This window comes from Centruroides vittatus, unplaced genomic scaffold (assembly GCF_030686945.1).
Source record: "Centruroides vittatus isolate TY-2023 unplaced genomic scaffold, ASM3068694v2 contig_166, whole genome shotgun sequence".
Classification (NCBI taxonomy): domain Eukaryota; kingdom Metazoa; phylum Arthropoda; class Arachnida; order Scorpiones; family Buthidae; genus Centruroides; species Centruroides vittatus.
This window is the reverse complement of record NW_027121006.1, coordinates 711,668-729,025: the sequence shown is the minus strand read 5'-3', so window position 1 is coordinate 729,025 and position 17,358 is coordinate 711,668. Positions and strand designations below refer to the sequence as shown.

Here is a 17,358-nt window from a genome sequence, read left to right as displayed (position 1 = left end):
TGGACCACAAAGTGTCCATTATGGAGGAATGTCCATTGAGAAATGTTTTACTGTATAATTCTAAATTATAAATAAGGGCTAATGAATTTCTTGTGAGCCAAAGTTTTTGCTAATGATTAATGGAATTTTGATTTAAGATAAATATATATAATGTTTCGTCTCGACTTCTATCAACCTTTACAAAATGCAGCTTTCTAATTTTAATTCCAAACGTTTTTGGTCTTTTTAAAAGACCTTCTTCAGGAAAACAAATCAAAATGATTCTTTCTTTAATTAATGGACTGCTTGTTCTGGAACGTTATAAATTTTAACTTTAAATTTAACTTTAGATTTAACTGCGCAGGCTCGTATATAAATATCTATAAACGGTGATGTTACTCATATTAATATACATAATAATGTACATAACTATACTATACGAATACATAAATAATTAGCCGCTCGCCTCAGTTATTCAAACTTATGCCTGCTCTCCGCGCGGCTGATAGTTTACTGGACTCTCGAAAATTTATTGCGAGTCCCTCTTGGTATGTCTTATATATCTGCAACGCTTCTGCATATTTCAAGTGCCTCTTGTCATGGATCTTTTGTATTATTTTAGCCCTATGCCAATCTATAGTGACTTCCTCGGGGTCTGCAATAGCATACGTAGCTAGGGCCGTGACTGGTTGCTCATTACGGACCTTTCTTTCACGCTCTTTGTCTTTCCTTTAACGATCCTCCTGTTGCCCCAATGTAGTATAACTCTGTATGTCTCCTTACATCTTGTACAGGGATCCTATATACCAGGGGTGGCCAACTTTTGAGTACGTAAGATCTACTTTTTATCTTAAAAATGTGTCGCGATTGACTTGTTGTCAGAGGCATAGTCTAAGTGGGGAGGGGAAAGTGTGAAATACATACTATGTTTATAACACTATGTTTCAGTACGAGGTGCACTGCTTGTGAGTCGAGTCATAACTGCATGCATAGGCCTACTGTTGCATTCGGTTACAAATATAATACATTAAGTGAAGACATCGCGAGCGATCGACCAAAATTGGCTTGGCGATCGACTCGTTGGCCACCCCTGCTGTTATACCCCTGGAATCGAGCTCTGGTCTAATTCTTCCTTGTCATTGCATAGTATTTGGTAAATTGTGGGATTTCTTTTGAAAGATTACTTTCTTGTTTGTTGCTGTTCCTATTTCGTTGTAAATATTGCTTAAAGGTGCCATGTAGTCCATAACTGTGTATTCTGTAATTTTTCCTGCTCAGCCTTATCTATACTGTCTATTCTTGTTTTGTTAATGATGGCTCTTATCGTATTTTGGTGGATACAACACTGCCTGGCTAGTTCTTTTACGTATTCTAATTCTTTCATTCTGTCTTGTGGTTTGCTGCAGTGTGTGTGTATGCTGTCTTTACTAATGCCTGGAATGCTGCTATTTTGTAAGGTGCTGGGTCGTGTGAGTTCCACGGTATAAATAGTGGGTTATATGTTGTCTTTCTGTACACTTGTTACGAACTCCCCTTCTTTCTCTATTTCTATTTCTATGTCTAGGAAGTGCACCCTTTTGTTGTCCTCTTGCTCTAGTTTCAGCTCTAGGCTGAATTTGTTGGAATTGACGTCCTTGATAAATTGTTGAATGTCTGGTTTTTCATCCCACACAATCAATACGTCATCAACGTAGTGTACATATTTTACCAAGTGTGCAGCGTATTTTGGTAAGATTTCCTTTTCTACAGTCCTGACCACCATCTCGCATAAAGTTCCTGCCATAGGGCTTCCCATTGCCACTCCTCTATGTTGCATGTATGTAACTCCGTTAAATTTAAATATTGACGAGTAAGTAGCAAGATGTGCTAGTTCTAGTATTTGCTTTTTCATACCTATTGCATTTCTTATTCTGCTCATTAGGAAGTCAAGAGACTTCCTAATGAACAGAATTAGACCAGAGCTCGATTCCAGGGGTATACAGCAGGGGTGGCCAACGAGTCGATCGCCAAGCCAATTTTGGTCGATCGCTCGCGATGTCTTCACTTAATGTATTATATTTGTAACCGAATGCAACAGTAGGCCTATGCATGCAGTTATGACTCGACTCACAAGCAGTGCACCTCGTACTGAAACATAGTGTTATAAACATAGTATGTATTTCACACTTTCCCCTCCCCACTTAGACTATGCCTCTGACAACAAGTCAATCGCGACACATTTTTAAGATAAAAAGTAGATCTTACGTACTCAAAAGTTGGCCACCCCTGGTATATAGGATCCCTGTACAAGATGTAAGGAGACATACAGAGTTATACTACATTGGGGCAACAGGAGGATCGTTAAAGGAAAGACAAAGAGCGTGAAAGAAAGGTCCGTAATGAGCAACCAGTCACGGCCCTAGCTACGTATGCTATTGCAGACCCCGAGGAAGTCACTATAGATTGGCATAGGGCTAAAATAATACAAAAGATCCATGACAAGAGGCACTTGAAATATGCAGAAGCGTTGCAGATATATAAGACATACCAAGAGGGACTCGCAATAAATTTTCGAGAGTCCAGTAAACTATCAGCCGCGCGGAGAGCAGGCATAAGTTTGAATAACTGAGGCGAGCGGCTAATTATTTATGTATTCGTATAGTATAGTTATGTACATTATTATGTATATTAATATGAGTAACATCACCGTTTATAGATATTTATATACGAGCCTGCGCAGTTAAATCTAAAGTTAAATTTAAAGTTAAAATTTATAACGTTCCAGAACAAGCAGTCCATTAATTAAAGAAAGAATCATTTTGATTTGTTTTCCTGAAGAAGGTCTTTTAAAAAGACCAAAAACGTTTGGAATTAAAATTAGAAAGCTGCATTTTGTAAAGGTTGATAGAAGTCGAGACAGAAACATTATTTAGTGCAGTTAAAGAAGAATGTAAATATATTAATATCATTAGAGATAATTATGTTGATATCAAAAATATATTGGTACTTTGCAGTTTGAATAATTCTCTTTCAGATAGTTTGTGCAGTGGTGCATTGTAGTGTCAAAGAGCCGAGGCAATTTTGAATTAGGAGCTGTATGACTTCAGGCATTTTTCTTTGGAAAAAATTTTATAGAAATGTTTTCTTATAAAAGATTGGTTTGGTTCCCCTGTTGGTGGGGTCCCAGGCGTTTGCCCTTTTTGGCCCATAGGATGCCACTGAGTTTGTGGAAGTTTCATTTTAATTTTTTTTAGATTTTCTCAAAGCTAATCCTTAAAAATCAAAAATTACAAAAGAAAATTTTTCTCAGACAATACAGTTAATTAAATTTATCCAGAAGTAGGTAATTTAATTAAATATTAATTTATTAATAAAAATTAATTATGAAAAATTGACAAATTTGATTTATTATTGTCAACTAATAAATTAATCACTTATTTATGTATATTTATATAATTCAGGGACAGATTTACATATGAGTTAAACAAGTACAGGCCCTCTTAAATTTATTATTTGGTGGAAAGGGAGGACTTCGACAAGTCTAAATTGATTCCGATATTAATATGCTATGGTTTATGTTTGGAATCAATGCAAATTAATAAAGAATTTACGTACGTCTCGCTTAATTATTTGCAGGCGTGTCCCTATTTTGGTCTGAGAAATCTGTTGCCAACCGCCGAAATTGTTTTTTGTCCTTATAATTACATCATCGATCCACTGATTCGTGAAAGTGTAAGTAATGTGTTTTAAATTTATTTATAAATTATCTTTGATAAACAAATGATAGAATAGTTTGTTATTCTCAGGAACTAAAGATGATGACATTGGTCATATTGTTGCTTCTTTTCACACACTAAAAGCAGCAAATTAGTCCAGTAATGTTTAATGCCAAATTGCAGTTTTTTTAGTTGTTCTGTTACAGTCCTGGTATGAAAATATAGCACATTTTTATAATTTGAGATTGACACTTGATGCAATTTATTCAATGACACCACCATTGAATAAGTTTGTACTGTTGGAACATTATTAATATGTTAGTGTTATATACATAACTCAAAATTCAGCATTCAGAATGCCAATAACATTGTTAAATCTGAAACTTTTGAGAGTTTGTTTATAAAATTCATTCACAAAATTTTTGTATAAATAATTTTTAAATTCTGGAGGTTATAATGAATTCATAACTATATACTTTTACTTTCCAGCAGTTATTCTTTTCAGAAATCTTCATCAGGCTCATTACTGAGATTGGAATGTCCTTGTAACAGCCTATTAAAATTCCAAAGCTTTTTAATTTGAATTTGTGGATTTAAATTATTTGATTTGAATTTGAGAATATATTTGAAAAGTTTGATAAAATATTTAAGTTTTTTTTAGAAATATTTATTTATATTGCTTTAGTATTATTTTACTCAATACATTCAGTCCACTTGTCACGGAGACCGGACCACACTTAACATCTGGCAAAATACGTTCTCAAATTCAAATCAAATAATTTAAATTCACAACTTTGAATTGAAATGCTGTGGAATTTTAATAGCCATTACAAGAACATTCCAATTTCTGCTAAAAGCCCAACAAAAGCTTGCTAATAAGACCAAAAACATTCACTGGAAAGAATAATTGCTGAAAATAAAGGTGTTTACATATAAATTCATTATGACAACTTCCACTTTTAGTTAAAGCACTTCTTGAGTTTTCATCTTTCAGCTCAAAGAATAAGAAATAATTTTGATAATGTGGTAATTGGAATTGCAGCTTAGTTTTTTCCTCAGGCCTTTACCTTGATATTAATGTTATTAATGTGTTAGGGTCATATAGAAAAAACTGTACTCTTTCTTTCAAACTACAATGAATAATTTAGTTTTTATTACAATATTTAATATAATAAAAACAAATTTATATTAATACATAGATGGAAATAAACCTCAAAAACACCATCCTCATTTTGGACGAAGCCCACAACATCGAAGATTCGGCCCGTGAGGCTGCCAGCTTCGACATCTCGGAAGAAGCACTGGATGCAGCATTGCTCGACATCGACAATCTGGGTAAGACGGCCGGAGAGTTCGGATGACGAAATTAAATATCAATTAAATTTTTTTTTTAATTGACAGGTTATCTGGGTTTTAGAACATTCAGTCACGAAGTGGTCGCTGGTGTAGTAAGTATATGCTTGTTTTACTTACAGATTAAGCAACCATGTAATAATTGATAATTTTATAATTAATAACACTGTATACAAGTCTGTGGAATGTCATTATTTTGCATGCAGTGTGTGGAGTTGGAATTGTAAGCAATTTTGGGTGGGTTATATGGACTCTGACTCTGTATAAACTAAAATTAGGCAAAGACTGCAATGGAGGCCAGTCTATGCATAACCTGTAATTGGCATAAAATGATGATGATGCAGAATAGAGTTAGAAAGAAAATAATGTATTTTGGCATAAAAAATTTTTCTTGAGGGGAAGCTATTTGGTATAACTATGGAATTTCTCTGCTTATGTTTGCTGCAAATACAATAATATATATTTCAAAGCACTTCACTACGTATGCTTAAAAGTATACAAAAATTACTGTTTGTATAATTTTTTTCATGTTTTAACAAAGTGCAAGTTTGGCATTTACTCTTGTATAATTTTATTTATTCTCTCAGGAACAAACTAGAATATTAAAAATTGTATTGATTGGCAGACATTAAGTAAAGAGCATATGTGCTATCTTATTAACATGCAGCAAATCTAAATGATTTTTAAATGTTTTTGGCTTATTCAGTCTTTTATTTAATATTTATAAGAGTTAATAATTTTAATTTATCTGTTGTCTTTTATACTTAAAACATAATACTTATGTTTATTGTTTTAGTTAGCCGGTTTGAAGACTTGGATCAGAAATAATGCTGATAAACTTTTCGATTACAGCGATTTTTCCCGGACTGGCAAGGTGTGGTCCGGTGAGGAACTGGTGGCAGTGCTTTCAGAAATAAAGGCAGGTCCAGAGGACTACGAATTTAATCGGGTAAGGTATTTTACACGGATGACTCGTGTCTTGCAATTAATAAAATATCAGTCTAAGCTTTGTCTGTTACACATTAAAAAACAGCCCAGTGACATTGTCCAAAGCTTACTTATTTTCATAGGATACTGTTAATCTTGTATGAAAGATCATCCCATTTGATTTTTATCATTTTTATTTATTTAGATTTAGCTTAAAATTAAAAATTTTTTTGTTAAGTAAGTATACCATACTTTCTGTTAATAAAAGTAAAAACATTTTCCAGAAACACTTTACAAAATCCTGCTGTGAAGATAGATCTGAAAAGAATTACGAGAAACCTTCGTTAAACAGTGCAACGATCAATCTCGTGAGCAGCCTGTTATTGATGTTCGAGTTTTTGTACTCTCATCAGTTGTTATTTATGCCCGATTATAGGTAATTAGTGGTTTTCTTATATGGATATTTGATGATTATTTTTAAATTTAATGTAGTATTTTTGTTTATATAATTAAGAAAATTTAGACAATTGTGAGGTTGAACTAACATTTTTATGTTAAATAGTGTGTAGACGAAAGTATTTGATTATTTTGTAAACTATTTGCTAGATGGCAGAGTGCATACTTTACTACAGTGTTTACTAATTACTCTATATGAGAAGTACTATATTCTATCTTTTCTAAACATCTGAGGGATGAATACTTCATTCTTGCTTCAGTAAGCACTTTCTTCTTCTCCTTTAGTTTCGTGCTATTTATAACAGGTTCAATGAGCACCAACTCTTTTTCCATGCTACTTTATCCTGAGCTCTTGTCTTTAGCTTCTTGTAACTACCCCCTATTAATTCATCCACCATTTTAATTCTCTTCTCCCTCATCTCTTTCTGCCCTCCACTATTCTTTTCATAATGTCATTTGATAAACCTTCTCCTTAAATCATGTGTCCCATTGGATTAGCTTTTTACCTGTTTGTTGTCTCTAATATGCTCCTTTTTACACCCACTCTATTAGGGCTTACTCATTTCTCACCTTATCTCTCCATTTGGCTTTTTCTATTCTTCTCAACAGCTAATCTCTAGGGTCTCTATTCTCCTAATGTATTGTCTCAAAGTCCAAGTTTTGGCACCTTAGAGGAAAACACTCCAGGTGTAACATTTGATCATCCTTTTTCTCAATTCTAATTTCTAAACACTTTAACAGAGAAAATATTTGAAGCGTTTGTGAAGCCTCTTCTATGTAACTTACAGAAATGTGTTTGTTGTCAAAATCCATTTGATCAATTTCGGTTAAACTTTGCTGTTTTCCATTAATTGCAATGAGGATTTCAAAATGTAATAAAAAATGGAGATCTGCAGGGCCGGATTTACCAATCCAGGGGCCCTGGGCACAAATTCGGTGGGGGTCCCCTCTTTAAGAGTAGGCAAATTTGATGATTTAGAAAGTTTACACAAAATACTGTACTTTCAATTAGATTTGAACTAGGAAGTTGTAAATTTCATTTAAAAATAAGGTTATTGTAAACATATGTATATTTTATAGCGTAAAACTAATTATTTTAATTTAACTGAAAAATACCTATGTGAAATTTTTTCCAGAAATTTTCCGATGTTTCATAGGTTTTTTCCCGGGTTTGGTTTTCTCTGCCTGTTGCCCTCATGATTAGGCCACACTAGGCTGTCGCGGTAATAGAAAAAAAATTATGTTTAAACATAATTTTTTTTTAGTTTTGTGGGGCCCCTATTTTGTGGGAGCCCTGGGCACAGGCCCCAAATGCCCTTATGTAAATCCGGCCCTGGAGATCCGTGACGTTGTTTTTGAGATATAAGATTGTTTCACAAGTGCACACGAGAAAGCGATATCACGTGAATCGCGTGACTGTCATGCAATGTTTTACAATTGCTAGCACATCTTCTATGAGCTTATAAAATTGAGTTTGTTCTGAAAATTTAATGAACCGATTTTCATAAAACTTTGCCATTTTCTATTAATGGAGACAAGGAAATCAGAAATGTAATGTGGGTTGATTTAAATGTAAAAAATCCAGCAACAAGTTGCTTAACTTTCACAGCAACATTTAAAAGTTCATGTGTGGTGCCATCCATTACAAAATTTCATTTAAAAAACTTTTTATATTTTTAATTATTATAAAATCACAAAAAGCTTAATTTTGAGGGAAGGGAAGGGTTTTATAAAAAATTTTAAATGTTAATGAGTAAAATTGCCATTAAGTCCGATCATACTTGAGATATGACACACGACCCCTTTATCTCTCCATCGCGTTGACCTTTAACCAGCAAAATTTAATAGCATTAATCCCCTAATACACAAACCTCTATGCAAAATTTCAGAAATTTTTGACAAAAGACACAGAAGTTATTGAGCTTCAAAGAGGGTGTACAAAATCGTGCTCCCCTCACACACACTAACATTCATACATGCAAAAATTACTCCCAATTTTTTTGCATTTCTCAAAGTTTCAAGGTCCTGAGTCCAAAAATGTAAAATTCTTATGGAGTCAGTTTTTTGACTGATTACCGTACTTTTTCTCTGTTGTATTTATTACAGCCAGGAAAGTAAAAATATGAGTTTATGACTTTAATACCTTTGTATAGTACATCAAAAGCAAAGTGACAATGTCTGTGCTTTCTAATGCGACTGAGTGCACCTAATGGAATTTAGTGCTAGGAGTCAAAAATAAAAGCAGCATTGTGTACACTTAATGGAAAATAGGTGAAAAAACGAACAAAATACAAGAACAAAACAATCTATGGCAATTGCTTGATCCAAGCATGAAGATGGCCAGCAGGTACAAGGATCACATATTCTGTGCCTAACAATTGCAGGGATCGCTTCTTTCTTTTTGCTTCTGCGTCAATTCTTTGTAATAAGATAAATTTGCCCAATGTCCTAGTTTACTTAAAGATATGCTAAATGCCATGCTAAAACAATACTTAACTCCAGGGTTTGTTAAAGTTTATTAAATGTATACCCGACGTTTCTTGTTTGAATTGAACAAAATATTAATTAAAATTAGAAAAATAGAGGTTATTTCATTGATAGAGGTCAAGATGCATATCTAAAAATAGGTCAATGCTAGTTCATTGATTAATTAAAAATGCTAAATTTTAATACATGAAATATTTATAATAATAAATTAAACTCTTAAATATTATCAAATCCTAATTAAGGAAAGAATGATTCAAACTTAAAGCTCTACAACTATTTTCGAAAATTTATTGCTAAAATCAGAAATCCTTTTTCAATTTGAAGTTGTCTTGATTGTTCTTTGCATAAAACTTCATTTCAGTCTTTCAGCTACAATGTATGTTGCTTCATTCCTGCATAAATAAATATTACAATCCTCAATACCACTATGTTTACATATTTGGTCAATGTAGAATTCATTAATTATAGTTAAAAATTAATTAATTCAATATTATCGTATCTCAGTCAATTAAGAATATAAAATTTAGCTTGGAGAATTTATTTAATTATGGCAATAAGTCATAAATTAAATAAACTTCCAAAACTAAACAACAATAAAGAGTAAAGTACTCTTGTACAGCTGTAACATTCTTATATTCTAAAGGCTTTCCAAAAGAATCACTTCTAGGAAAATTCAAGCTTTCCTGTTGGGCAGCACAGCCCAGTACATGTTTCCTAGGTTAAAGGTTTCCCCAGACCTTAGGGGTCTTTTCCTGAAGGAAGAAAAGGTCAATTACAATGGATCCACTGCAGAGTAGTTGATTTCATCCCTTTATATCAATGTTTTAAATGTCTAAGATTTGGCCATTTTGCCAGAGATTGTGAGGCTGAAGTATGTACTTGCAGTCAGTGTGGGGGGAAAACATGCATTTAAAGATTTCAGCAGGAAAAATGAGGTGCCAAAGTGTGTCAATTGTGTTGGACAAAAACAGAGTAGTGAATCATAATACCCTTGATACAACCTGTCCTGTTTTTGTATGTTCTAGGGCTCAATTTCTGTCTAGGATGGATTATGGAATTTAATAGTGCTAACAATACCAGTCTTCAGAATTCCAAGATTCATATTGTACAGGTAAACTTGGGATAGGCTATTTTGGCCAGTTCCCAACTTTCTCAGGAGCTGCACAGTTTTGACATTGCACTAGTACAGGATCCCTATTGCCGCAACAATAAGGTTGCATGCTTTAGTACCAGAGACATCATTATTCAAAGTCAGGATGGGCAACCATGGGCTGCGGACATTATCGTCAATCCGGACCTGGCAATCATTAACCATCTGAAATTCCGTTCAACTACCTGTGTATGCATCGAGGTCTGTTTTCCTGGTCAGAGGATTGTTATTTTCAATGTTTACTGCTCCAGCAAAAGCCATATTTTAGAGACTTTCTGGAAGTTGGACAGTCATGGGTCACTTTCAAAGAAACAGCTTCTTAATTACTGGAGAATTTAATGCCCACTCATCTTCTTGGAGAGGGTATAGTAGAGATGACAGAGGAAAAGCACTTGAGGACTTTATTGCTGTGCATAACCTTCTAATCATCAATGACCCTGACTCCCCACCTACTTTCTCAACCATGAATGGGGGATTCATGGATTGACTTGACTATTTGCTCAGATGATCTCCGTTCCTCTGTACAAGATTGGAACGTGGGCACCTTTGATTGTCTTACAGAACACGAGTGCTTAACCTTTGGTATTGGTCAGGACAGTCAGAACAGTGGGGAAGCCTTATACATTAAGCAGTGTTTTAATTCCAAATCGACTGACTGGGGCAAATTTTGTGACAGGATTCATCAGATCAACATGCCCTTACATAGAAATGACTCGTATATGCAGGCTAAAGCCTACATTGAAGTTGTCATTTGTAATATTTCCACAGCATGTGATGAATCTATCCCAAGAAAGAGGAACAAAGGGCAAGTTACCCCCATGGAACCTTAACCTTGCTCAGATGCATCAAACCAACAACAGACTTCGTAGGATTTATCAATGGTGCCATGACCAGCATAGAGGAGAGCTGCGGATGCACTACCTCACCCATCAAAGCTCCTACAAATGCCATCAAAAAGGCCAAACTGGAATAATGGAGAAATTTCTGCTCTGAGGTGGGTGATGAATCCTGGGGATTCATCTATAAACTTTGTCAATAAAATCAAGAACTGAAATATTCTCCATAGTGATCCTGACAATCCTGCCAATTTGAAGACCACTATATCTGGTCTCATGGATTACTTCTGCCCCACAGACCCACTTCAGAGGATATCCCTGAGCAAAACACAATAAGGAATCGTAAGAACGATGCATTACTTTCAAACGATGATGGTCCCCATTCACCTTTTTCGAGGTTAATGATGTTATTCACTGCCTTTCAAGGAAGAAAGCAACAAGATTGGATGGTCTAAACAGGGAAGTCATCCTTCAAATCTGGGAGACCCGCCCAATGCTACTATTTGACATTCTGAATTCTTGCCTGAAATTTGGCATCTTTCCCAAACAATGGAAAAGTGCACTTATTGTCATAATTCCAAAAAACCATGGTAAGCCCTTTAATACCCAGAATATGCGCAATATCTCACTACTATCTATTTTGGGGAAAATTCTTGACAGGCTCCTCTTTAACTGATTATACTGGTTTTGGGAATCTAAGAGACCTACTTCATGAGACACGGTATGGCTTTTGGTGCCAGGGAGGAGCCGTGGATGCAGTACTGGAGCTGGTTGGGCATGTTAAAGACCAGCTTTGTGACAATAAGTATGTTTTTGGCTTGAGTCTAGACTTTAAAAATGCCTTCAATTTGGCCTGGTGGCCTCAAATTCTCTGCAGTCTTAGTGACAATCATTGCCCTGCAAATCTTTACTACCTGGTTGTCAACTATTTTGAAGAGAGGAGGCCATCTTTACTTTGGGGCACCTAAGGTGCACTTGTATGCTTCAGTTAGAATGACTGCAAAGTTCTGTGTGTGGTCCTCTGTTTTGGGATATCCTTTTTGACAGTTTCCTTCAGACCAACCTTAGTCATCAAAGTCGTATCTTCGCTTATGCAGATGACGCCTGTTTGATTTTTCCAGCTTCATCCAGATACCAAATTGAATGCGCTGCAACAGACATTCTCTTGAAGGTACACTGCTGGAATGAAAGCAACAAACTTTCTTTTAATATGAGTAAAACCAAAGATATTGTCTTCTCACTCCCAGGTGCAACTGACCTGTATAGGCACTTGCTGTGCATGTGCCATCGTAATGAATCCATCAAAATCATCGATCATCTTACTTTCTTGGGTATGGTTATCAATTACAAACTTTTGTGGAAACAGCACACAAAGCATGTGACCAGTAGCAACAATATGATTTTCAATGGATTTAAAGGTTGCCAGGAACAGCTGGGGCCTTGGCTTTGAAGCAATGAATGCAATTTATGACTCTATTCCTACCAATCATTTCATATGCATCCGTGGTGTGGAGTGAGGCTGCTACACACTCACATAACCAGCGGCATCTCTGTACGGCACAGTGGCAGGCCCTTATTCGTCTGACCCCTCCAGGTCAAACAGATAAGGGTTATTCCACAGTATCAAATGCAGCTCTCCCAGTGGTGGCTTGCAAACTCCCCATATTGCATTACTTACAATTCAACAGCAAGTGCTTTCTTCTTTCCAGGGGCAGGAATGTCTATACAGGGTGACAATAATTAACCCGTACAAGTTTTTTGTATTGTAAATTTATTAAAAAAATGAAAATTAGCAAAACAGCAGCATATAACAGTGACAATACTTTACGTATTAATCAGATATTCAGCCAGTTTCAAAGTGGCCTCCTTTTGATTTGATGCAGAGCCCCAAACGTGTTTTAAAATTCTCAGCGATGGGCCATGCTCTTCTGGAGACAGTTTGTCTCACTCCCAGCGCAAGGATTGCTTCAGCGTCTCCAAACTTTCATGGCAGCTTAGAACAGGCCCTGGTATCCAAAATGGACCACACACTGTAGTCCATTGGGTTCAGATTCGGCGAGTACGGTGGCCATTCCGCAGACGAGATGAAATCGGGAAAATGAGCCTTGCACACTCCTGAGTCTTCTTCGCCCTGTGTGTCGGCGCCGAGTCCTGCTGAAACGTCCATTTCGCACTGCCAAAATGCTGCTGAGCCCACAGAAGTACCAACCCTCGAGAATGTCACGGTGTTACACATCTTGATTAATTTTGGCCCCTTGATCGACGAAAACAAGGAGTGTCTTGCCGCTCGCACAAATTCCACCCCAAACCATGACTGACATTGGATTTTGTGATGTTCGATGACGGCTGAGCGTCCAGGAGCCCCTGCGGACCAGTTCCTGTCGTTTTGATGGTTGTACGGAGAAAAGCTTCTCGTCTGTGAAGAGAATGCACTCCCATTGTCGACCTGCGGCCCGACGCTTGAGTTAACGGGATCTTTGGAGTCTCACGCACTTGTTTTCATCGGTGAGGAGCTGAACCTTTTGGAACTTGTAGGGCTTGAGTACGAGTTCCTTTTTCGCCATTAACCGCACCGATTCGCGATTGATTCTGATCTCACGAGCAATTTTTCTCATGGAGACCTTCGCATGTCAGTCAACTCGCTTTGTGATGATCTTGCGGTTCCTAGACGTGTTGACAGTGCGCTTTCTTCCACGTCCGGGACGGTCACCATTGTGGCCAAGCTCCTTGAATCGCCGAACTGCATCTGAGACTGTCATTTTTGGAACACCGAGCAGACGAACAATTTCACATTGATGCTTTCCTTGCCGCAATAGCTCCAAAATTGCACAACATTTGTTTGACACCATTAAAAAAAATAAAGAACTAACCCTTATTACATCGAAAGTACATCTACACGGGCAGGAAATCATGGAGAATTAAACAATAGTATGTAAATTGGTGACAGTAAAAAAGTTCAGGTGCAGCATTGCTACAAACTTTGTACGGGTTAATTATTGTCACCCTGTATAAGCAACACTATCCTGGATGCCATTATGTACGACGTTGAAAGATCCATGGCCACCCTCCCACACCCTGCTCAGAAGGGGGGCTTTTCCCAATGAGGTTTTTCAAATGAGATGTAAATGATGTGATTAATAATCAGACCTTTGTGCTACACCCAGAGTGCTCTGTTTTTTAGATTGAAATTTTTGCAATAATGATGGCCATCAAGTGGTGTAACACCAGCTTTGTCAATATGCCTATTAATATCTACACTGACAGTGTGGCCACTGCTGCCAAACTGAGAAACAAGGACACCACCAACTCCATTTTCAATGATATTTTCACTGAGGCTGTAACATCATCAAACAGTAATGCCATTAATTGGATCAGGGGGCACCAGGGCACTCTGGGAAATGAAAGAACTGACTCCCTAGCATGTAATGCAACACTGAACCATACTGATCATCCAGAATATGACTGCATCCCTAAGTTGAGACTCAAACTGCTCATTTGGAATTAAGCCATTGAAGCATGGCAAGCCAATTGTGATGAAGTTCCATGGCAGCATATTACAAAAAGATTCTTTCCAAGTGTCCAGAACCATGTGCATAACAAATGGATTTAGTCTGGTCATGAACTGACAACTCTTAACTGAACATGGGCACTTTTGTGTGTGTCTTAAGAGATTCCATCTCATAGATAATGATCACCGTAATCTTTGTGGTACCCAGCCTCATAAAGTGAACTCTTGCGGAGTGTGTCCACAAGATTGTTCAGTCCGTCAGGGTCTTTGATGTTGCTGATATTGCCCGGGTTCCAGTAGTCTTGTATTAGATGCTGGTAGATGTCCCAGTTTGTTTAAAATTTATATATTCTAATTAAGTTAAACTAAACTACAGAATAACAATTTGCTTTTAATATTTTCAAATTGTGATGATAATCATTCTTTTCTTGTATTTAGAATATTTATGTCTATGTTTTATTTCTTTTAATTTATATGTTTGCTGTATTCTTATGCATTTTAACTAAATAATGCTATATTTATAGGTATAATATTTTGATCAGCAAATAAACTATCCAAAGGTTAAAACGTACAATTTATTCAATTCTTTCTTCTACATATACATTTTAGGTTGACGCGTACACTCAATTCCTATTCAGTTCTATATCTAGAACATTTTTAATTTGTACATATTCAAAAAGAAACAAGCATAGATGGAGATTCAATTTTAAGTACAAGTTTATATCCAGTACTGTACTTAAAATTGAATCTCCATCTATGCTTGTTTCTTTTCGAATATTGCCGCAGTTCACTTTTCCACGGCACAGTGGTTAGCATCTCCGCCTACGAATTGGAAGGTCTCCAGTTCGAACCTGTTTGATGGAAAAATTATTTTTTTTTTATGTGTACATTCTCAAAGGTTTGAGAACACTTGTTAATTCACTATCATTTACATATTTCAACAATGTCCTCGCACTATAAAACCGCAAGCTCTTGCGTTAAGAGGCAGTCGTCGTCGTGTACTGCAGGCTGCAGTGTTTGTATGCTCTATGGGTGAATGAACATCCCTTTGTGTTTACCAAAGACTTGTTATTGCAGTTTGCCATTTATCTACGCAACAATATGTACAAATTAAAAATGTTCTAGATACAGAACTGAATAGGGGTTGAGAGTTCACCTCAACCCAAAATGCATATACAGAATAAAGAGTCGAATAAATTGTACGTTTTAACCTTTGAATATTTTACTTGCCGAATGAAATACTATATCTATAAATATAGGATTATTTAGTTAAAATGTGTGTATATTCTATATAGGGTAGTTGCACCAGTAAATGATCAATTATGCATCTTGATAAAGATGTTTGTTTATAATCACTTAACAAACAGACATTTAACATAAGTTATGGTCATTGCTGGTTACCAAGAACTTGCACTACTTATTCAAAGAGGAAATTTTTTATTTTCTGTAATATTTATTAAATTAATGGCATAATGATTTTAAAATTTAAAAATCACCAGTGAATGACCTTATGGCTCTAGTAGCTAACCAGCTGAGGGCTAGTGAATGACTGCAAGTGACTAATAATGAATAACTAGAGTTTTAGGATACTATATGCAATTTTATGCCATTGTATACTGTTTGTATGTGTTAGTAATTTTATGTAATTGTCATGTAATTTCAGATTAAGAAATTGGAGTAAAAATATTAATTTTTAGAAAAGGTCTTTAATTCAAAAATAGCATATATACAATGTTATAGAAATTATCAGTTTGATAATCCATACAAAAATGTCTTTCATAGATAGGCAATATTGCAATAATAATTTTCTAAATTTATCTGATTATCATCAGATGCAATGGCTTCCTTGAAATCTGATGATAAATTAAGTGGAATCTCATTTTCTATCATTTGCAGTGCACATTTATATAGTTCTCCATAATTAATTGTTTATTTTGGAAAATAATTCCTTACGCCTAGCAGAAATAATTTTGAATAATCTACCCTATTTGGATCAAAAGGAAACAAACCACATGTTTCAAACCCATGTTGAATTGTTTCTAATTTCAAAGCTTTCTTGTAAGCTTCAAAGAATAAAGCTGCAAAGTTAGTTTTAGAAACTGATTTTCATGATTATTACTTGTGTTTTCTGACATTTTTCCATTGACATTTAAGTGGTCAAAAAATTGCAACATTACAAGGCTGGATAATATGAGTTGCATTGGCAATGAACAAAAATGGAGAATTCTTTTCTCAACACAAAAATTATAGTTTTTCATTGATATGGGATTTATGTCCATCAAGAAGCAATAATACAGAAAACTGGGTATTCTTATCCAGAAGCCAGGTGTAGAAGACATTTGCAACATAATCATAAAATGTGGCACTTATTATCTATCCTGAATCACTTCTGCCTACAGTATGTGGAACTGAATCTGCAATATGCCTTGGAATTCTCTTGTATGGGAACACTATCATAGGATAGATTGACCGTCCACTTGCAGAAAAATTACACAAAACTGTGATACACTATTTTTCTTGTTCTGATGCAATGTTATAAAAGTTCTTATATGCTTTAGGTCCCAGAAGTTTGCCCGTTTTTGGACAAAATAACATCCTTGTTTCATCTGCATTGGAGATACGGGAAAGATTTTGCAGAATATCACTTGCATGTTGTTCTTTCAAATAATTATTTAATTCTTGAAACCAATTCCTTATCGTCTTTTCTGAAACTGATGCTCGAGCTTTGGATATCGTTTCTGTGTTTTTTGCTACTACATTAGGGTGTCTTTTTAGAAAAAGCTTTTGCCTTTTTTTCTGGACAATCATCATTAAATGAGTTCTTGTTTCATATCTTTCATAACTTTCTGAATTTTCTGTGTCTTCTGCTTCATCAGGATTCATGGGAAAACCCAATTTTGCTTTCCCAATAATCCATTTTTCCAACCTGTTTTCCTCTGCTTTAGTTAATGTTGCTGCTGGGCCCAT

At 35.6% G+C, this 17,358-nt stretch overlaps 1 protein-coding gene across 3 annotated transcripts in view; it reads left to right on the top strand.

Annotated features, from left to right (window-relative positions):
- The window catches only part of LOC136968932 (Fanconi anemia group J protein homolog), a 108,860-nt gene that overhangs the window by 48,095 nt on the left and 43,407 nt on the right, over positions 1 to 17,358 (top strand). For all 3 annotated transcript variants that reach the window (XM_067263001.1, XM_067262999.1, XM_067263000.1), the window contains exons 10-14: positions 3,595 to 3,690; positions 4,874 to 5,009; positions 5,076 to 5,122; positions 5,824 to 5,976; positions 6,239 to 6,390. In XM_067263001.1, the coding sequence (XP_067119102.1) occupies positions 3,595 to 3,690; positions 4,874 to 5,009; positions 5,076 to 5,122; positions 5,824 to 5,976; positions 6,239 to 6,390 (584 nt within the window). The remainder of the gene's footprint in view (positions 1 to 3,594; positions 3,691 to 4,873; positions 5,010 to 5,075; positions 5,123 to 5,823; positions 5,977 to 6,238; positions 6,391 to 17,358) is intronic.